General features: G+C 46.9%; 1 protein-coding gene across 2 annotated transcripts in view; it reads left to right on the top strand.

Annotated features, from left to right (window-relative positions):
* Pdk1 (Phosphoinositide-dependent kinase 1) overlaps window positions 1–23,702 on the top strand; it is a 678,796-nt gene that overhangs the window by 212,869 nt on the left and 442,225 nt on the right. The window contains exon 3 of one of the 2 annotated variants that reach the window (XM_076369545.1): window positions 6,877–6,960. The exons of the other annotated variant lie outside the window; for it this stretch is intronic. Coding sequence (XP_076225660.1) covers window positions 6,877–6,960 — 84 coding nt within the window. The remainder of the gene's footprint in view (window positions 1–6,876; window positions 6,961–23,702) is intronic. 2 annotated transcript variants of the gene reach the window in all.

Raw genomic sequence — 23,702 nt, 5'->3', positions numbered from 1 at the left:
CGCTGGGACAGGCCCGCCGCTTCGAGTACATTTTTTCCCTAAAATGCGGGTCGGGGGAACGGAAACCGAGGAAGACGGATGAGGGAAATTGGACTGTTCCCGGCGGAGCGTTCGAGTGGTCTAATCGTCGTCAAATATACCTTCATAAATATCATCGAACGTTATTCTTGCCGTCCCGTTCGCAAATACAACGAAAAATCGCGTAAGCACGCGTCACGAGTTTCAACCGTTCATTTCGAATGATTTCTCTTACGCTCCGAAAGAACCGATCGTCAAGATATCCGAGGAACACCGTTACGAACACCTCCAAAATTAGAATGCCACCGGTGCAGAGATGCGCAAAAAACCCTCGACATTTCCCACGTTCTACAATTTCCCGCGAGGCGCGTAACAAGACGCAGTAGAAGGAGCACAGGATTAATTATAAGTTGAATGCCGCGGGTATCCAGACCGCGTCCACTCGAGAATATCAATCCGAAGTTCTACCCTCGATCTTCGCAGAATAGCCATCGGCCCGTGGAATCTCCGTGGATATCTCGTTAATAGCGACGCGCCCGCGCGCGTGCGAAAAGAAGGGAAAAAAGAGACGAGACGAAGAAAGGAAGAGAAAAAGTCACGCAAAAACGAAGAGACCGACAGCGCCGGAGGCTCGGTTCCGGAGGAAGCGGCGAAAAACCGCGGCGATCGCAGGCAGCGGAACAGCCGATGTACGATTTCACCTCGTTATTATACCCGGCGTACTCGCACGCGTGCGCGCGGGCGCGCGGGCGCACGCTACTTTGTTCTGAATGAAAACGTTGCGGCTGGTAGGGGATCGCGCGAGAGGGGTCGGCGGGGCTCGCTTGGGTCTCGTACTCTAAGATCTTCATTAAAGCGGCGCTTTAATTAACGACGCTTGTTATCGTGTAAACAAGCGATCGCGGCGCTCGGCGTGCCGCGAAGAAGAAACGAAGGTGGCGAGCGATGCGAGCGATGCGAGCGAGCAGCGAAGCCAGCCAGCGAGCCGGGCTAAGGGCGAATTAAAAAATTTCCATTCTACTGTCGAGCGTGTGTGCGACGCCGGTAATTTAATATCGTAGTAATTAAAGCGATCGACCGTGTGATTCATCAAGGACGACGACCCCGTTTGCTCGCGCGCACCACCTCCCTTTTTTTGAATGAGCCGGCTCGTATTTCGTGTGTACGCGTCCGCGACCCGTGTGAGAAACCCTTGAGCCGCGTCACGGCCGGACCCCGAAAAAAACCAGACGAAAAAGTGTTTTAACAGAGGATCGGCGCGCAATAAAGGGGTGGCGGAGGGAGGGCGGAGAGGATGTGCGCGCGCGCCTGTGCGAACCAGAACCGTGGGCCGGGAACACAAAACCCGGGGGCCTAGAAATGGGCCCGGCGGACGCGAAAAACGATGGACAAAAGGGCCGAGTGGGGATGCCGGGCTGACAGGAGAGGTTAGGGACGGAAGATCCCTAATATCGATGGCGGTGTTTAGTCAAAGGGCCCCGTTTCATTCACCGGCCTAAACGAGACGATCTACCGCGTTCCCTTTCGTTCTCAAGGCCAAACGCGAGCGTGCCCCTTTACCTATAAATCTACGGAATGCCCCGACTAACGACCCCGCGTCGATCCTCTTTTTGTGCGCCCTCTCTCTCGCTCCTCCACGGCTCCTCCGCTTCGGTCCTCCCCGACGCTCGCGTTGCATTATTATGCCAAATTATTTGGCCCGGCGAGGAATTTTAATTAGGCGCGCTATAATGCTCCGAGCTTCACTTCGGGGCCCCCCCTTCTCGGACCGTTTTTATCCGCGGATTCTTCTGCCGTCTACTCGTTCTTGTAACTGCGAGCGCCACGATCTTCGGCTTGTTAGTAACGTTTCCACTCGGCCGTCCTCTCACGAGGAGAGTTCCGATATTCTTATTATCAATCGATTTCGCAGGAAATTCGGTAACATGGACGCTACGTTGTTAGTCCGCTTTGTTATATCCGGAATGTTCCGATATTCCCAGTGAACTATGAACGCTACCGATAATTCCGTCCTCGAACGCATCCGCGGACAGTCTCAGCGTCCGATTCCGCTGCGAGAGTGTTTCAAGATTAAATTCCTAGTGTACGGCACATTGCGCACCGGACGCTAACCGTCTGTAATCGTTCCGAGGACAATACGGAATAAAAATCGATCCCCGCTCCGTCCGCCGAGCGTCACAATCTTCCGTCCACTTTCCCCGATGGCAATAAATACATTCATGCCGCTCGGTTTCTCGTGACTCACCCCGTACAATATTAATCTCATCGTCTCGTCAAGAGACCGGAGCCATCCCCGAGTCAAGTTGCCCGGCTCAATTCAAAATTCACCGAAGCAGAAGCCGCCGCCCTTCGGTCCATCCGCTAAACTTCGTCTTCGGGAACTGGTTCCTGCGGGGCTGCTAACTTGCGCCCCCCCCCCTCACGGTGTCGCCGAAGATAACGATACCGTTCGGAAATAAGATCGAGCCGAAGTGTCGTGCCGGGGCGGGAATATTATTATTTCTCTTGGCTGGTAGCTCGACCGGCCGGCGTCGCGCTTCCACATCCTCGTCGCCGTCTCCGTCGTCGTCGTCGTCGTCGTCTGGCTCGTCGTCGCGGCCGGCTACCGTTTCTTCGTTACTTTAATCACCGAATCGTCTTAGAAGCACGGAACCGTTCCTCGTCCGTTATCCACTCCTCAGCCAGTCGAGTGGTAACCCCCGGCCTGAACAGCCATCGTCGTCCAATTTTCGCCGACGGCCATTAGGTTCTGGTGCTTGCTCTGCAGCCCCGTTCGTCAAGGTCCGCAGTCTCGGTGCCCCGGCAATAAGAAATGAAGTGAGCTCCCGAAGAGCATTATAACGAGCTTCACGATGTCGCGCACGTATCGTCCCACCCTCTTCGAACGCTGCCCTCGGCCCGGCTCGGCTCGGCTCGTCCGTCTCCAACGGACCGAGGCTCGTCCCTTCGACCGTCTTCGCGTTTCGAAAAACTTAGACCGCATTCACAGCTGACGGCACGGCCGACGAGTCGAAGTTTACCGTTGATCCGACGCTTTCATCCGGAAGGTTGCGGTGAATTCAGGTGGGGTGCAAAATGCTGTCCTGTACGACATCATTGCAGTTTGCTTTACGAAAAGTCAGAGTGAATCCGATGGACGACTTTAGAAAGACGCTCTGAATATAGGCTTCGTGATTGTGATCGTAATCGGATCGCCGATAGCTTTCGATCGTACAAGTGAAGAATTAGCAATAGAAGGAGCTTAATCCTCTAAATTGTCCTATTGACAACTTAGAAGGAATGCAAGGAAATTTTCCATTCTACAAGTGGAAACTTCATTTGACGATAATGCATTGGTAACAGCGAATGAACAACATCGACGTTCAATTAATCTAGAAAGCTCTATCGTTTCACACGTCCTTATACTGTAAGAGGTTGATGAGACTCGATTTAATTTCATTCCACATTCGATTCACACTGAACTTTTTTATTCTAACGTAATCATCCAAAGATAACGCGACTTTTAGTAGATTACTTTAAGGAAGCGTCGTTCTTCAACAGAATTTCCGATCATTGACTAAGATTGATAGTCGTACGACCGCATTCTTAATCGCCGTTGTGAATCAAGCCTTACGGGCGAAGTTCCTCGCTCCTCTTTTTCTTAGGACGCGCGAAGTCCGCCCTTCTTCGCGACTAAGACGACCGAGGAATAGGGTAGCCGGAGAAAACGAAGTTCGGGGGTGGGAGAGCCCGTCCACGGGGAAAAAATTAAAGTTGAGACGCGTACCGGCCATCCATCTACTCCTCGGCGGCGAGTTAACGCAACATTATGCACTCCTTGCGGATCCACGGAGTTAATGCCCACGCGCCGGCCCTCCGAACTACGGAATTGCCTCTTTAACGACAGAGAAACCTCCCTCGCTGTCCGGTTAGCAGCTTCCAAATCGTCGCGGGCCATGGGAATGGCCGATCCGAGGACAATATCGATAATGGCGGCAAAGAGTCGGCGCGATTACGAGATTAACCGAGCAATTGTGGATTAATTGCTCCTTCCACCGCTGGGGAGCAGTTTGCACCCTTTCCGTCGATCTTGTGGTCGAATTTCGGCGAAGGAAAGCGGTTCCTTGCCAGAATCTCTGAGCTGCGAGATCCTCGAAGCCACCGGTAACGCGTGGAAGCTCTAAATAAGAGATGCCACATCCGAATCGGAAGATTTTAGAGATTCATCCGTTGTCTCGTGCATTATTGCGCTTGATTTTCAAAGGAAAACGTCGGTCGAGTTCCTCGAAGCTACAAGTTTTACAGGCTTGCGAGAATTGTAAGTGGATTGACGGTTATTTTTCATCGAATTAGTCTATCCGATAATTCAATGCAAATAGTCCTCGCGGCCCCGTCGCGTCTAGCGAGCCGCGGACACCTAATTTTCGCGCGGAATCGCGCGGCGTTATTAGTTTAAGGTCGTTCGGAAAGAATTGAACGGCGGCGACTGCGCCGGAATATGCACCGTCGCGGGCGGAATATAATTAACGCGACGTTAACGGACTAATTAACGCGACGTCAATGATACCGCGGCGCCGCCGTCAAATAATTCAGGCGAGTTATTTACCTGCGACGCGAGGAACAGGAACCGCGACCCTGCGCAGGAAAATGAACCTGCCGAGGATAATATTGACAATGACGACGTCAGAAGGGGTGACTAACGTGTGTACGGACCCGGCGATGAATTAATTTCGATATTACCGTGCGCGGGTTAAGCGCCCGGTGTTCCGTGGATAATTAATTCTACGTTTCCGGTGACGTCGCGAGTCACCGGTCGTATTCCGGTTCAATTAACACGCTCGAAACGAAAGAAGGCGAGGATTCTGGGACTAAGGTCGAATGCACGGGGGTTCGTGGTAACACGTGAGTCATTCCGAAGCAATTTTAGAAAAGTTTAGAAAAGAGACATTGAGAAAATTCATGTTTCTGAAATTATTTTACAATTTAGAAGGTATAACGAAGGACTTTCTCACTTAGAGTAAACGAAGAAACGAGTGAATCTTTGAATAACTTAAAAGAATATCGTTTATGCCATTAAAATTTACGAAAATCAGAAGATATAAAGAATCGAGTTAACGATGCTTCTGAGCGAATGTCATAGCTATTGTTTTCGAGGAATAATGCGAGGTTCTCTTATCCTTTCTGTGAGACGAAGAGCTTCTCTATTCCTACAAAATTCAAATTTCTTTTTAGCTCTTGTTTTCGTAGATCGAAGTAGAGTAGATCAAATCATTTTCCGTAGAATAGTTAGGAAATAAAAATCGTTGAACATTAATAGCAACAAATGAAGAAGAAGCTTCAAATCCTTCTTCCGCAGAGGAGGGACAACAAATTCGCGATATGACAAATTATGACAAAAATTATTTCAATTCGATTCTCCTCGGTCTACCTTACTAGGAATCGATCAAAAAAGAGTAATCAAGTATACATCGATTCCTCGACTATGAGTTCGCGACGATTAACACTAAAACCAGCAGACGGCTCAAAATGACCCAGATCCCTTCATTCTGCAATGATCAAAAACATAACAGATATTTCTCCGAGAAATTATTCAGAAAATTGATGTAGCAACACGCAAACTAAACCACTTCAAGCCTCAACAGAAACTCTTCGAGTTTCCATAGAATTTCGAGAAGTCTAACTCGGTAGATTGTGTCAACGAATACTCTCTCGACACACCGTCGAACATACGCAACATCGCGTGTTACTTCGACAACGGTCGAAAGGTAGCAGCGAAAGTGTTACAGGATCGCGCGAAGAAAATCGCCGGCTTTCCCGGAGATCCCCGCGGCCGCCGGGGATCAATGATTCGTTGATAAAAGGAAAAGTTGCCCGGTGTTTCCGAGGCGAGCGAGGCAACTAAAAATAATTCCGCTGGGAATGTTGCAACGGTGTCGGGCGAGCGTAACCGGAGGGAATGAACCTCGTGATCTGTACCCTCTGGCGTCTTGTAACTCACTCAACGTTCATTGACACGTTTTCTTCGCGCTAGATCAACGACCTACTGATTCCTGCGCGCTTCCGACGTGGCCGCGCGTATCGCGGCCGGCCGTCCAATAATTAAACCCGGCGAATCGTTCAATTCGCGATACGCCCCGCGCCGCTGCGCGCCAGACGGCCCTCGCGTTCTGCCGCATTATTCCCGTCTGATCCCGTAGAATGCGATTTTAATCGAATGATCGACGAACTTCGCTCCGCGCGACGTTGGCTGCTCGTCTGGGGAACGGGAAACCGGCGGCTCCGAAAAGTTACGCGTACCTCGTTAATTATTCCTTCCAGTCAAATGACTGTTTTTAAAATTTCGATTAGAATCTCCTATAGACGACGTAATTGAATCGCTATACTTCACGATTTTTCCTGAAATGTGTGTATAAAACATTTTTCGATATTCACACCTTTTTTTATTATTTTCTGAGAAAAATTTGTAGTCTGTCTTACCAATTATTAACGTTATTAATGACAGCAATGGCTTGTTATCGTAGTTCTTAAGTTATATTGTTCTTTAGTTACTCGTGACACTAAACATTCTAATTCCCAGCTTTCTTAATTATTCTTTAGTAATTGATCTCCGGTGGCCAACGCGTTCATTAACACTAAACCTGCTAGACGAGACAAAATCACCCATCCCCCTCCCCTTTCGCAATTATTAAAAAGATATCAGACACTCCGAGAAATTATTCAGAAAATTGATTTATCAATCCTTAAACTGAATTATAAATCAAACTCTCGACGGATGTGCTCTCGAAGTTTATACAAAGAATCTCGAAAAGTCAATTGCTCGATAGGTTTACCGTTAAATTGATAATTAGCTCAATCTCAAATATTTCTCCATATTTCCAGGGCCACTGTTTACAATCGTTCTTCGATCATCTCTCCATAGAAGCGAAAAGAGAAACGTTCGATCTGATTATCCCCGGCGGCAAGGTAAATAAATCCCGACGCTTTTAGGAGAAATCGGAGGTGTGCTAGTTTACAAAAAGGCTTTCTATAAAAATCTGAATAATTGAGATGCACGTCAGCAAGAATATTAAAACCCTTTTTTCACGTATCGCTGTACGTTTCGTCCGCGCCGGACGTGGACGTGTGCGGAAGGGAAATTTCCCGGATGCATTTACAAACGATTCGAAAACTCCGGCGCTCGGTACGTGCGTCGAAAACCGTATCGAGAGAGGTGTCGGCGCGATTCCACCCCCGTAATCCGTCCATTAATTGTCAATAACTTTTGAAAATCGCGGCCGGCGTGAATAGCGGCGCGAAGCCCGCTGGAATTACATGTTTTTTTCCCCTCCGCCGGCCCGGCGTGCCACCCGGTGCCGGTTGTTTTTTTTTCTTTTTTTCTTTTTTTTTTTTTTTTATTTTCATTCGCAAAGACAGCCACGCGTGCAATACGGAAATGGGAACGTCAAAGTCCATTGAGCGAAGAAGCACACTCGAAGCTCGCCCCGCGCGCGCGGCTTTTAAAATATCCCGCGGGGACTCGCCGGGTAATCTGTCCATGAATTTTCCACTCGTAGCCTTTTTTTTTTTTTTTATTTTGCTCCTCTCCATCTCTCCCGTTTAATCCCGTTTCGCGCGATCCACGGCGAAAATCTGGCCGAGTTCGTCTGAAATATCGCGCTCGTTACAGGAACGTCACAATGCTGAACGCCGATGCTTCGCGGACAAAGGAACCCCTCTTTATTATCATCCGGAACGAAGTCGCGCGTTTCGCGCGGATGTATTCGGGATGATTGTCGTTCATCCGATCGGTCGGAATATTATAATAAACCTTACGACGGAAGTTAATGAAACTCGAAAATACCTATATATGCGCGTCTTATGGTTTTCCTCTAATTTTACTGTACCTTCATACTTTATCTATCTCATTAACTATTAAATATCAGATTTTATAGTTTTATTGTGTGAAGTCGAGTGGTCAGTGAGAGTCAGATAATCGCAGGTTACATACGTATAATGAAACTCAAAAATGACACTACGATATGCACATCTTATGGTTTTCCAGTAATTCACCGATACTATACTTTCATACTTCATTATAGTCTTATATATAATATTAAGCTTTGTATGATGCATCAATATATGGAATATTGAAATAAAATAAGTTTTCTTCTTAATTTACACATGTTTTCTCATTAATTAGTTTCAAAGGATATCGTCCATATCTCATCTGAGCAAAGGGTTAAGTTTGTTATACTTAGAATTATATCGACGTACTATTTACTTTCGCTACTAAGCTCGTGTAACATCTTATTATCAACAATTTGGAAGAAACGCGCAATTTTCCGTTCTAAGTAAAGTGGAAGTTTCATTCGAATAAATTGATAATAGCAAAATAGTTTTGATCCGTGCGTAACGAACAACATTGATGTTAAATTGGTCTAGAAATCTTCGTCACGAGTCTCACTCGTCATTGTCCATTTAACATTGTACATTGGGTTAACATTCTTTGTGCAGAAGATCCTTCGATCCAGATCTCAAGAAACAAAACACAATATACTTTCGATTCGTTGTAACGTGTCATAAGTGCGCCGCCGCTATGAAATATCACAGCTACGATTCACGCGATCCATTCGTAATGAGTCAATTGCCGTCTCATCGTCGCACGCGACATTATTCATATCCGAAAAATCCAATTCCCGGTGAATGTTCCGTGCCCGTGCTCGCCGGGGAACGCTCTCCCGCAGATTGTCGGATAACACCGGGCACAGAGTCCCGTGCACGCACTATTCCCGTGAAATCCTCGTAAAGGATTTTTCGGGAGCATCGTGTCCAGCGGGCGATTAAAAAAAAAGGGGGGCGGCCGGCGGAGGCGAGGTTGGCCGGAATAAAAGGGAGGAAAGTAGCGTGAGCGTGTCACGGCCGGGGATTAAACGCGTCCCGACGAGTACACGTTTCTACGGCTTATCCGCGGGCTGCATCGCTGCAGCGGCTGCAGCCGCGCGGGTCTACGGGTATAATAAGTGTCAAACTCCGCGCGATCACGTGACGTACGAGCGATCGCCGCCGTCTAATTACCGTTTCGGCGGCCCCGAGGACAATGCGGAGGAATCTCGTGCCGGCCGACCGCCGACTTTAACCCCTCGATCTTGCAGTACCGTGTCGGACTCGTGAAAATTTTTACCCTTTGCACTCGGGAGGTGACTCTCAGTCGCCACTTGATTTGATTTGCAAAATTATAAAGTCTTATATATAATATTAAGCTTCGTATGACGCATCAATATATGGAATATTGAAATGAAATGACTTCCCTTCTTAATTTATATATGTTTCCTCGTTGATAAGTTTGATATTTAACACTAGGTTTACGGGCACTTATTGTAGTTTATTCTATTGTTCCTGGCGAAGTTGATATTCGTTCATTTAGATTTTGGAAATTGTAGATGGAAATAGACGATTAGGATTCATATTCGTGTAATTGAACGAAAACCGATTGAAACGTTTACCAGATAATGTTTATAAAATTCAATCTACGTCAAATTGACGCGTTTCGTAAACCTAGTGTTAACATTGTACTTCATATAATGCGTCAATCTGAGAAATATTGAGAGATGAAACTTTGTGCAGAGGAATGATTCAACTAACGAAACAACGAGAGATCAGGTTTCCTTGTTTTCTATTATTCAAACGATTCATATATAATTTAACTTCATCCGCTATACTCTTGTACATTTCAAAGAATCTTATCTGCAACCGGTTAATAGACAGCAAGTAACATACATTCATTCAAAATCAAGTAACAAATCGCAATTCGCGAATGCTCGATCATTCGAAACCAAGAAAAAACGCGACAGTCCCGCTGTAATAATAACGAAATGATTTATTTATTCCCGTCGCGAGATACCCGGTGAGTCTGAGCAGCGGAATAATACCAGCGTCAAATGATCATCATCTGCCCGTGATCCACGATGATATCTCGTAATCTCTAAAGGCGGAGTAATTTCGCTGCAGCGTGTCCGCGACTCAAAGGGGCGTAATTAAAGTGCAGTCCTCGTGAAACGCGAATATTTTCGTCACGTGACGCGGCGCAGACACCGTCAGAGATAGCCGTGGCCTTTCTTCTCTTATTCAGGCTAGTGGACGCTCTCCCCCGTGGATCTCTCGTGCGTTCCCCATTCATGTTTTCAGACACGACCTCGCGCACGATAACCCCTTGACTCTTCCACGCCCCCCTCCCCCCGCCGCCGCCAACGTTTTCCTTCTTCCGGCGTATCGTCGAACCCCACCCACGCCGGCATCCCCGTCCGCGACATCTCTTTGTCTCCCTTCTCGTCGATTCATCGACCGATTATCGGATTTTCGTCCGTCCCTGCGACGACAACGTCAACCCTCCATTGGCCCCGGTTCATCTGTAATTTTCATCGATTCCGGCACGCCGTCCCCCCACCTCGATAAATTTTTCGGCGACGCTCGAAACGTCCGAAAGGAGAATTTCGGATCCATTGAGCGCGATGAGTGATTTGGAAATGGGAACGGAGGGGATCGGTTTTTTAACGGGGAAAGAGACGCGCGTCTGGATTATTGTTCTGCGAGGTCTGTTAACATTAGGTTTACGGGCATTTGTTGTACGGTTTATTCTATTGTTCCTGGGGAAGTTGATATTCGTTCATTTAGATTTTGGAAATTGTAGGATTCATATTCGTGTAATTGGTTCAACGAAAACCGATTGAAACATTTACCAAATAATGTTTATAAAATTCAATCTGCGTCGAATTGACGCGTTCCGTAAACCTAGTGTTAAGGAGATGATTAAACGTTGATAAATTGTTTGCTTTCCAACGGAAGCGGATATTTCGGGGATGAACGTTATTTTGGAGATATTTGTGTTCGAAGTACGTAAATAGCGAGGAAATACGGAAGGTTGTAAATAAGTATTTTAATCATTGAGAGAGTAGCGGTATCTTGTTCTTTTTTAACATGTCGACTGTCATGGAAACTTTTAGAGTTTTTTGTATCGATTACTTTGTAGTAAACATGAAGAGTTTATTGTTTAGCAATGCTTATGTTATACTGTTATATAGGAATTTATATCTGTTTTAAATTAGTTATCCGACAAATTATAATTATTGTCAATTTGGAAGCTCCAAGCATCGGTGACCGATGTGGTAGTGAACGTGTTAATGTCTAAGGATTAATTACCTGTACTGCGAGTTTCCCGTGCTGTGGAAGATTAACGTCCGAGAAGGATTGAAAGGAATGGCGCGATTTGGTCCGTGTTCAAAAGGATACTTCTACGCTTGCGAGGGGCCCTTTAATTCAATCTAAGGAGAAAGTTCTTGTTACTGTAACTCTCACAGGTGTTCCACGGGACGTCTACCCTGATTAACGTTTCGTCGAGATGCCCCTAATCGCGCGTAGTCTCCGCGCTTCTTCTCCTTTGCGTCGTAACACCTCTCGTGTAAAGACATTTCGAAGTAATTAGGAGACGGATGCGCGTCCTCCATTCGCCGAAGACACCGAAGTTTCCGCACGCGTGGTGATCCGAACTTTCCGCATTAATTACTCAATTAAAACGAAGATAATCAAGCGGCGTTAATTAGGAAACAGGGCTCGGCGTCGCGCGGATCCCATAGGAACTTTTACGTTTCATTGCGTCCTGCGAAAACAATGACGAAAACTCCTCGGGAATCGGTGAACCGGAAACCCGAACTTCCCTTCGGACTGCGGGAAGAGTTCGGATGGAGTTACGGGAAGGTCGCGTCGAGGTATATCACGTTGAACGAATCGGAATTGGACAAATCGTCGAACCACTCGTACGGTCAAAACAATTTTCACGACGGAATGGAAATTCCAAAGTCAAGACCTCCAGCGATTGTTCCCTTAACCTCGCGTTTCAAGCACCCAACTGAATTCTGTTAACTCTCAATCTCAATCTCAACATTGAAACTTCAAACAATTAAATTCCGAACCACCAAACATCAAGTATTTCACTTTCACATCCTTAAATCCCGAATTATCCAATCTCGAATCCCTAAATCTCAGATCCCCGAATTTCAAGCTAAATCTCGAATCATCTCCGAACCTCCGCGAAAATATCCCAAAACTTCGGACCAACGAAAGCAAACCGAACGCTACCACTTGGCATCGGTGCACCCGATCGTCCGAGCGCGGTCCGCTCGAGTCGCAAGAGTCAACCCCCACGGCGGTCATTACAATTTCTTCGCGGGAGAAACCATAGCCCCCAGCCGACGACATCAAAGACCGGGAGTCGCCGCGGAACGTAACCGTAATCGAATCGACGCCGTTCATTCTCCGTCGCCGGCTGAACGCTGCATACGAGCCGCGCGTCGCGCTGCGTCGCGTCGCGTCGGCCGTCTTGGCGTCGCTGGCTCCGACCGAGGGTGGTTTCCAGCCGTGTCGGTCTGTCAACCTGCACCGGGGGCTGGCAGAAAGACCGTGGGGAAGAAGGAAGCAAGGGTGGCATCGGTGGGGCTCGAGGGTGACTGGGCCAAGGGGGTGGTGGCTGGCGAACGCTAAGGTGGTGGGGGCTGCGAGGGGTGGCTGGCTGGAAAAGCCGCGGGCTCTGCTGGCGTGTGCACGACGGATACGTGCCTGGACTCCATTACAGCCTGGAACCACTCTTTTCTTCCAATAAAAATGAAAAAAAAGAACTCCGCAACCCCCCCGCCCCTCGACCCTCGAGCCGGCGCATCGGCCATCGTATCGGTAACTGCTTCGAGAACCGAGTCTATCATCCCCTCCTCGAGCCTCATCTCGACGACCCCTTTCTTTTTCTTCGTTGCCCCCCTCCTCCTTCTTCTTCTTCCTCTTTCTTCCGCTTTCTCCTTCGTTCCGTCTTCCCCTGGTTTCCTGTCGTGGCCACCCTTCAGCTCTCCTCGAGATACGTCCACCGAGCCCGAAGACACGTTCGCGGACCGCCGTCGAATAAATCGACCCTGCTGTGCGGCTGCACACGTCTATCTACCTCCCTTCTTCCTGGCTTCACCCTATCCGCCCTTCCTTCCAGTCCTCCCTGTCTTCCAGCCCCGACCCATCTCGCCCTTTATTTTTCTTCGTTCTCCCCGCTCGCGTCTAATTCTTGTCTCCTGTCGACGCTCGTACATGACTGGGATTCGGGACTCTCGGGGACGGGGGACGGAAGGGGAGTAACGCTGGGGGTGGAATAATGGTTCGCGAATGATTTGCATCGATGGGCGGGTTATTTGTTTTGAACCTTTTCGGGAATTCGTTTCGAATGGTACAGGGGTTTTTCGGTCGTACGATTGAATATTGCTGTTGGTAATTGTGGTGGTTTGAAAATTGGTTGGAAGTTTCCTGGTTGGGGTTGTTGGAAACGGATTGTTATTGGAGAATGCGGTGTTAAAATGGTTCTTAAATTTTGAATCGCGCTTCGGAAACCGGTCGGAACTGTGAAGGTAATTTCTTCGGGAATTATTAATATGTTAATTAGCCCCAAGCGAGGAGGGTAAGCGGCGAAAGGTGCTCTCACAATTGTCACGGGGTTTAACGAATCAATTATTGTGACTGTCGGGTAATTTGTAGTGTTTGGATATAGGGTTCGATGATTATGGCGGCTTGTTATCACGTTACAATTACATTTCATATAATTTGGCCGCTTCGGTGGCCGGCCGACTGTTGTAACACGCCTTTCACGCATTTGTTGCCGTTACAATCGCACACTCATCGTATTATCCGTATTTGTGTTTCCCTTTTGTTCAATTTCGCGCAATAAAGGCGTTTAATTAATTAATTATTTGTTCACGCGGTGGACACGATGGTAATACCCCCTCAAAACAAGTCGATCTCCTCCGCCGAAACAAATCATTACCGTGGAAATCGATTTCGAAAAATCACGCGGCATTTTCGTCGCGACCTGATTGGTTTGTCCGTTCATTGCACGTCGTTTCTACTTGCCGTGATTGTCGATACTGTTCCGCTGCTATTCGTTTCCCGTAATTCAGTATTAATTAACGCTATATTAGGCCGCGAACACTTTGTGCTCCGTTATTAATTTTCCTCGCAGCCTGAACAAATCTTCATCGAAACGACAATTGCAGGACAGCTCGCATTCAAAGCTAATTAATCAACATTGCATCCTCGCAAGACTTTCTAAGGTATTTCAACAAAAATTCATTAAAACATTACTAGCTTTATATACAGACATCACAATCTAAACCTAAGAACACGATATACTTAATTTACATCACACAAATCCAATTTGCAATTACAAATCTACTCAAAATAATTCTCTCTTAACAATTCACCCATTTGCTTTAAGTAGAAACAGCCAGTCACACGGACACAAAATGTACGTCTTCAAAATTCCACTCGCCACAAATTTCGAATGAATGCCGAGAGAAGCGGATATACTTAATTTACATCACACAAATCCAATTCGAATCTACTCAAAATAATCCCCCCTCAACAATTAATCCAACCATGTGCTTTAAGTAGAAACAGCCAGTCACGGACACAAAATGTACGTCTTCAAAATTCCACTCGCCACAAATTTCGAATGAATGTCGAGCGGAGCGGATAAACTTAATTTACATCACACAAATCCAATTTGCTTTAAGTAGAAACATCCAGTCACACGGACACAATAAAATGTAGCTTTCGAAAATTCCACTCGCCGCGAATTTCGGGCGAGGCGGATTCCGTTCACGAACGCCTGTTGAGAAGAAAGTTCTCCATGAGACATATAAGAAGCTAAGATAAGGGACACGGCAGATCGGAACAGGGTATTAAGTAGCGGGGGAAGTTAAGGAGGTACGCAGAGAGGCGGGTAAGACGATAAGCAACGCTTAAAAGTCGGAGATAGAGATTTATTCGTCGCATCGACGACGACAGCGCAACGGCCGATGGGGGACGAGCGGAATCCACTTTCGCCGGTGTACGGGTAGATCCTTGTGCGCCGTTGTGTGTCATCTCGGGGCATACATGCCCGCGTACACGTACGCGTCGTCGCGTACGTCTGTGTATACGAATGCTGACGGAAACAAGGATCAGACTCGAGTGGAGAATAAAAGGAAGCATCGGCGGGGCTGGTAAGGGATGGTAACGGTGGATACATATGTCCTTCGAATATAGGTACACGTTCGAAAGCAATCCTCGAACATTCCTCCGTTGGATATCCTCGAGGGCTCGACAAAGGAGCGACATGCTGCTCGAGAGGACTGGACTCGCGATTAATAATAGAGGGATAAAAGGGAACGGGAGTCCTTGCAGCTCCGTCGAAGACGCAGCTGCATCCAATCCCGACGATCGATTTTCCCGTGTCGGTGTGCTCGAGGCGTGGGTGTTGCGCGTCTGCACGTTCGACGCGTTTAATGAACCGCGTTTGAGGAAAAATCGTTGGCCAATTGGGACGGTTTGTTTGGGCCAAGTGAAATTCTATTTTCAACGGCGGACCGTGTAACTGCTCCCACGCGGAAATTAGAAATTAAAGGTGAACGCTCACGGTTACAATCGAATTCGAAGATTAACGGTTGAATTTGGATTTAAAATCGAATGTTAATCAAATTCAATTTTGAACGGTTTCCACGCGGAAATTAGAAATTAGAGTGAACGTTCACGGTTACATTCGAATTCGAAGATTAACGATCAAATTCAAATTTAAAATCGAACGTCAACGGTGCAAGTTTAAAACGGAATGTTAGAAGTTACATTCGAATCGTCGATCTCACGGCCAACGTTCAAATTCGAACCTTAACGGCCGAGAAACAAATTGAACGCGATCCTCGTAAACCGAGAATTATGACGACCAGAACGAACTACACACCGGGAAAGTCGGCAAAGTTGAAATAGTTCTAAAGCGAACGTGCTCCCCTCGAAGAAGGCTCGAATAACGCGAGCGAGATTAACGCAACCGTGCAGCCGAACGCGTCCCAGGCTCGGGGTTAATTCTTCATTTATTTGAGTTTCGCTTAGCGAGAGGAGAAACGGCACCACTTGGCCAACGACCCGACACAAAATCCTTTCACCCGGTATATAATGTCTTTCTCGAGTGTCCATAACCGGGGCCCCGGCAATTATCCCGGCGATTTTCGAAAAGACTTCTCCTCGTCGCCCGCGGAGATTCAATAATCGCAAAGATCACCGTTCCCCCCCCCCGGCCTGCCCCGCGCGCGTTTCCAATTAAATACACCTATTTTCTCCGGAACCAGGGTCGAGAGGGTTTCTTATCAGCGTCCCCGAGATACGGTTACGACGTCTGGAGACATGTTTCCAATAGAACGACGTTTCCCTCGCGATACGTACACGTGCTTTCGAGCTCCTTTTCCTCTATTTCTGCGATTTTCCGCGTCCCCCGTCCACCCCCGCCCCACCCTCGAACCTCTTCCTCCCCTTTCATCCAATCTCCGCGGCGCCGACCAGAAACTTAGCGGACCGAACTCGCCGCCGAACAGTTCCGACCGATGTTTTATTTACCATTATCCGCGCAACGGACGCGTTATGCTCGGCTTTTTCGCGGGGAAAGATCTACCTCGCGCCAATGGTCACCCTGGCTTTTCACCGGACTTCGATTATTCGAGTATTATTAGCGGTTTGCGGGGGAATACGAAGTTGTACGGTGTTGCACAGATGTTTAACGTTGAAAATGGCAGACGAGTCGACATCGCTCGTTCCTGATCCGTTCATTTTGAAATTATTAACCCTTTGCGCTCGGATGTTTCTTACTAGAAATATTTAACATTTCTTCACGAGGCGAAGACGATGTTCTTTGAGGCTAATTCAAAGAGAAATCACCAGTACATTGAGGAACAAAGCTGTTTTATTCCAATGTTTCACGTATCGAGGCATTATACGAATCAATTAGACAATCTTCTAGATAGTAAATGTGTAATTGCACTGTAGAACTCTAGACTCTAGAGCTACATAAAGTCGTCTCCTGTTAATCAGATATTATTCGAAAGGAAAATTGAGATCTACTTATTCGTTTAATACCAAAACTACCGAGCAGAACAGACTTCTGGAAATCTCTCTATAGAAACTCAGAGTGCTCTTTAACCCTTTGCACTCGGGAGGTGACTCTCAGTCACTTGGTTTGATACAGTGAAATTATAAAGTTCGATGTTTAACACTAAACTTATAACGCGTCACTATGTGAGAGATCGAAGTAAAATAGTTTTGTCCTCTAATTTATCGATTAAGTTATTTACATTCACAACAAGCATCGTCTATATTTTATCGAAGAGTGTTGAATGTTTCTAGTGAGAAACTTTCGAGAAAGGGTTAATCAAATTAGCTGACGTCCGGAAGATCGACCGATTCTCTTCCTCCGCGTGAATCGAAAGCAACCGGACGACTTCCGCGATGATCGGCGCGATTTCCGAGTCCTCTCCTTCGAAAAGCAGATCGCACCGGCGAAGACGCGTACGCGCGATCGCTCTTCCGGTGATAATTGCCAGGGCCGGTGATAGCGGCAGGTGTTTAGGCGAACATGGATTATTTACAGGCCATTTGAGGAGGAATCGTTAACCGGAGCCACGGGCCCGCGAACGGGTAATCAACTAATTCATAAATCTGCCCGGCGAACTGGTTCGTGGCTCTTATCTAATTGTACGGTTCCCGCGCGGGCCAGGCTCCTAACAAGAATCGCGAAACCGCCCGGCGCGGATACACACTTAACACCTAGCGGGCCCTCCTAATGATCTAATAAATCTTCCCGGCGGTCTGTCAGCCGTCGCTTGTTTCCTCGCCAAGCCGTTTACTGGACAAAACTCGACAGCCTAAAAATACGAGCGATGTATAACAAGCGAGGGGAAATTCACGGAAGTGACCTAGTACAATGCTTGACGTGTTAATCCTTTGTAGATTAGGATCCTTTGAAGTGAAACGTGCAGCGAAATTACATGTCGAATGAGTGAATAATAATAAGGTAACCGGTTTATTGTTGTTTGAGTAGTTAACACGTTGAGGGCCGCATGATTTCATAAAGAAAAATACTCGAAATGGAAAATGTATAATGTTAAATCATTTGATTGAATTGCATTGTTATTATTGCAAGTTCACTGAATGCCACCACATTAGCTAGCATTGTCTATAATATAGAAATGTTTTTAAATAATCATATTTTAATTGAGTGAACTATAGTAATTTGATTGGGGGTCACCGGTGACCCGCATGGCACTCAACGTGTTAATTCATTTGTTTGTAATTTAGTATTGCAAACATGAGTGTTTGATCTCGAAGTGTCGATATTTGTTCGTGAAAGGTTAATAGAAAATATTAGAAGAATAACAGTGATAAAAGTAATAAAATGATTTTTGGAGTCATGTAGAACGTTGACTATCATGGTGGTTACTGATGAGAGGAGCGTTCTAATTACTTGAAAATTACAATAAGAAAATTAATATCGCATAAGAATATTTAATAACATAAGGAGCTAGACAACAGCGTAATATTGGTACTGTAATACTAATTACTTCAGTAATTACTTCAGTAATATTAATTTCACGTACTTTAGTGATCAAGTAATATTAATTTCCTATACTTCAGTAATTGAGTAAGTAATATTAATTTCATACACTTTAGTAATTAAGTAATATTAATTCCACATACTTTAGCGATAAAGCAAGTAATATTAATTACTTCCAATAGCATTAGCCTCCAGCACAAAGGAATAAGTATTGCTATAACAAAACGCTCGACATTCTCATGGCAGCGAACGCGCCGAGGCTCAAATGACCCAAGGCGGTCTCGCGTTTCCAACAAAAACATTCGCGATTCGAAGCAGTAAATCATCAGTCCAACTTTGTGTCAAACCCGACGAGGGTTGCGGTTGGCAACCCTGCGACCGGCATGCTGCGCGTAACAGGACGTCCATCATTGTTGCGTGCAACGCTTAATCAGATGTTTTTATTGAAACGGGAAGATCAAAAAGCGAGATTGAACAATCGCCGGGCAGACGGTACTCGTTAAAACGCGCGCGGAAAGTGTTCGCAGTCGGATTAATTCGCATTTACCGACGAAAAGAGTTCCATCCGCGTTATCATCGCCGCTGAAGATGCGGGAGATTGCACGCCCTCGGCCCTTTCAGGCTCATTAGGAGGGGAACCGAGCGAGGGAATCAACTTCGCGGATACTTCGGAGCGAAGTGACTTCGGTTTCTGCTTCAGATGCTTTTTACGCGATACATAGTTGCGATTCATCGTCGTTAAGGATTCGTTAGCTGCACGCGCTGAATCCGGCGGATCCGAGCCGGGGAAACGAGGAAACCGCTTCCTCCAGCTCGTTCCGGTTGCTTACTGTTTACTCGCTTCGCGTCCAAGTAGCTCTGTTTCCCCGACTTCGTTCGTACCCGAACGCGGCGAGTATCGCGTGGAAAATATGTTAAGCGAATATTTTCATTCGAGAAACGCGGGGAAGAAGGGGGGGGAGGAGGGGAACAGGAAGATGAAAGTATAGAGACTTTAGAAACCACGGCTCGCGAGGAGAATAATCGCAGAAACTTTCCAACCTCATTTTCCACGCTCGCGGCTCCTATTATTCAAGCGATTTAAGCGATTCCGCGTGATTATTCGAGCCAACCGTCGTTCGTCACTTTAATTATTACATTCCGCGTCGATTAACGATCTCGAACGGTCCTGCTCCCGCGGACCGGCGAGCGGAGCGGGAATTCCTGAGGCCGGGCCGCGTTGCGTCGGAATTGGATCGACCGGCAACAATCGGCCGCTAATTTGCAAAAACGCGCGAACATCTGTAAGACGAATGGCTCGTGGAGGGAGGAATATTCGAAGGAACGGATTCTCTTTCTCTTTCCCCGCGTCGAAATGAATCCGCCGCGAAGACGCGGGAAATCGGCGGCGATAAATCACGAATAGGGCTCGACAAATACAATTCGCTAATTTACTCGCGGACCGTGCGGAGGGGACGTTGACGGATCGCGCCGCCGTTCGGCGAACTTACGCTCCCCCGATCCGGGGAGATATTAAAAGAAACTCGCCCGTAGCCGGATCATCCGGATTTATCAATCACCGTGGGATCGTTTCGCGCCAGCGCGTATAATTGCGCCGGCTATCGACTGTCTTGCGCCGCTAGAATTTCACGTAGATTGGCAACAGTTTTTCCTGGCGATACCGCTGATCCCTCCGCTGCTACAATCACGCGATTGGCAATGATCTCTGAATATTTAGAAATCTATTTCGGGAGAAACTTCGTTTTTCTGAATACTTGTATTAATTCTTACGTTGACTGCCACGAGAAACATTTCATGTACCTTGTTCTTTTCCTAGTGAAGGTAGAAGGAAGGATCATTAACCCTTTGCACTCGACAGTTTTTCAATGGAAATATTCATTTTCTGACGAGATACAGGTCATATTGTTTGAAACTAATTTAACGATAATTTATAGATGAATTAAGCAACAGAGGTGTTTTATTCAAATATTTCACGTAGCAATCCAAACTTCTATTTGAAATATTAAATAATCAATAGTTTTGTTGTATCGAATCATGTCGTCACTGAGAGTCACCTCTCGAGTGCAAAGGGTTAACTGTTTGGTAACACAATTCTTATGTTACACTATTATCTAGTTATTTACGCTACTGAACATTCAGTTATGTAACGACTAATAATTATTTTCTTGTAATTTTGAGGTGACCATCATAGATCCACTTACTGGATCCAATGCATGTCTATAGCGTCAAAAATTATTTCATTTTCATCACTGTATTCTCACAATATTTACAATGAACACAAATATTCTATTTTCCTTCAACAGTAAATCAATTTAACCAGTTAACTGTGTTTGACGAGTATACACGTCATCTTAAAACTCAACGGTGCTAACCTTTTCCACGATGGATTATTTATTTTTTGAGACAAACATGTAATCCTTCCTCGTTTCGCTTTAGTTTCTCGTTAGGATATATTTGAATTGCATTTGGTCTGCATTTAACAAGCATACACTTTATTATTTGATTTTATTGCGCGCACAATAAGACATTTTCCAAACTAAACTCGTTAAGAATATCGTCTACCGCTCGAAGACTCGTATCAATCTCGAAGCACAGACATCTCGCGTGTCCTCTAAATGTTAACAACTTCCTCACTTCACCCAATTCGCTCGATACGATTACAGAGCTGATGATCGAACATTGATTCGCCGCCGGAAATGGCGTAACACGATTTCCCGAGAAATTAGAACTCCCAAAGATGAAAAGATTCCTCGTAACGGGCGAAAGAAGTCTGACCGGAAAAGGTCTAGACTACTTCGAAATAGAACCGCGAAAGGTCGGGACCTGGTCCCGCGTCCGTTCCGTTCCGATTTATCAATCGCGTCTAAATCGGTCGACGGCCGGGATCCATGATGCGGAGAACATGTTCTCCGGACAGAGGAAGAGGGGAAGAAAGAGCGAGAGGTCCCCGATAATCCGCGCCACCTGATACCGCCGCGCGATCCGTTATCTCTCTCCGGTTATTCCTGTGTACCGACGTCACGTCCGCGCGCGCGGATATTTCTATTCGACCTAAATGTCAATCGGAACTATTCCGCTGAAGAGGACACGGGATCGAGCGGGTTGTCGCGGCTACGTACGTCAATCAACGGCCACTGAAATAAAACCGTAACGCGCCACGCTGTTTTACTACCACCGTTCAACGACCGATTCATAGATACCCGGGGGATCATTTATTACGCGGTCCGATTCAGCTCGGCCGTGAGTAGACCCTTGACTTCCGCTCGCGGGCCGAACTAGAATATCGAATGCGGTGACACGGAAATCTTGACACTACTCACCGGAGGTTATTCGGTGGTATCCTTCTAATCGATAGCTGGAATATCTTAATTTATGGTTATAGGAACTGGAATTTGTAAATTTCGCTTTCATTCTGGGGAATGTCGGATTGCTCATTTCGGAAGTGTTTCATCTTATGGACGTTTAGAATCATTGTATGATCATTGTTCTTAGGTTTCCAAAGGGTAAAGAGAGATCTAACGTTTCTATCGTCGAAGGGAACCACGGGATAATAGAAATTTCAGAATCATCGACGACTATAGAGGATACTCGAGTAACTGGCGAAAACTGTAGAATAAAAGCAGTTGGAGAAGAAAACAGAACGACTCGGTGAAACTTGAGGCTTCCAGTGAATTCCGAAATCGCGATTGTTTCGTTGTTATCACGGAAATCGTAACGAGGCCGCGGTAACGCTCCATCTCTCGGTGATCGGTGGTTCACGGCCGTGGCCGAGGGAGCCGCACGCGCGCCAAGGTTTTTGAACTCTCGCGGCCAAAAGAATCCGCGCTGGCGCGCTGCGCCGGGCGAGACGCAGGAGGTGGGGGCGGGGCGGGCAGGGTGCAGGGGAACGAAAAATAAGAGGACGCGAGGAACGATGAAACGGAAAAAACGACGAAGAAAAAGGGGAAAAGGAGAACGGGAGACGGAGAGAGATAAGAGGACGGCACGATAAAGATGTTTCGGCGACTTCCTCCCCGGCGTTCTCCTCCCCGCCCCCTGCCGGAGACCTCGTCGTTTCCGTTTTGCTTTTTCAGAAAACAACCGGAGCCGGGGCTCGCTCCGGGCCGCGCCCTTTCGACTTTCCACCGGCGCGCGGTCAGTGGATACCTGAAAGAAATGGAAAAATACACCGAACAATGGGCTTTTGTGGCCGCGCGCCGAAGCATCCGCGAAAATTTATTGGCCACCGACGTCGCGTCGGGGAATTATCGGGGACGTGCGCATCCGAGCGACCCCGCCGCCCACTTTCCGACCTCCCCCGGCCGTGTTTTTGCGCGGAACCTAAGGAAAACGTTTAACCCTTAACTGCCGCGACGAGTTTCGCCGCATTTCAGTTTCTCCTCGCATAGAACATTCGGGCGTCTCTTTCCGAATCGAGCGCGCGGGTCGATTCCAAGCATCGATTCTAATAAGTAACACCCCTACAATGTTGTCTGTATTAAAAATGATAACACTATCGCTCGAGAGACAGAGTTTACGATGACTCGAAGCTTCCGAAGTTGAAAACTAACCCTTCGCACTCGACAATTTTCCATTAGAAATATTCAATGTTTCTCGATAAGATATAGAAAACTTACATAAATCGAGAAACAAAGCTATTTTGCTCCAATATTTCACATATCCATGCATTATACGAAGCTTAACACTTTGCAGGAAGTTTTTCGCTAGAAATATTGTAACATTTCCCCATGAAGACCATATTTTGCGAAACTCGAAGAGAAATCGCACGTACATTGAGGAACAAAGCTATCTTATTTCAATATTTCTCAAATTGATGCAAGGTAAAATATTAAATATCAGATTTTATAGTTTCACTGTGTCAAACCAAGTGGTGACCGAGAGTCACCTCCCGAGTGCAAAGGGTCAACTCTCCGAGACGCCGCGCGCCGACACGATCTCCTCCGAAAACCAAGGACCTCTTCGACATTTCTACCCCGATACTCCACCAATACGATCGCACGCAACGCGAACGACAGGTCCAGCCGCGGGACGAAGGTCGTCCTCGAATCCGCGACGGAATTTTCGAGCGCCATTAAAAGTTGTAACGTAAAAAGGCGGCGGAGGCGGGACGGGTAAAAAGCGTCGTCCGTTAACTACCACGCCTGTCCCTCCGCCCCTTCGCCCTCGCCCGGTAAACTACCCCCGTTCGCGCGCGCTGCAACTCGAAAAATGAGTTTGCCCGAATTAATCGCAGTAAAAGCGGCCCGCGTTAAGCATTCACTTAGCGCGTCGCAACATCGGCTCCCGA

This window comes from Nomia melanderi, chromosome 7, assembly GCF_051020985.1.
Source record: "Nomia melanderi isolate GNS246 chromosome 7, iyNomMela1, whole genome shotgun sequence".
In the NCBI taxonomy this organism is placed as follows: domain Eukaryota; kingdom Metazoa; phylum Arthropoda; class Insecta; order Hymenoptera; family Halictidae; genus Nomia; species Nomia melanderi.
Note: the sequence above shows the minus strand (reverse complement) of the source record. Positions and strands in the feature narration are given on the sequence as shown.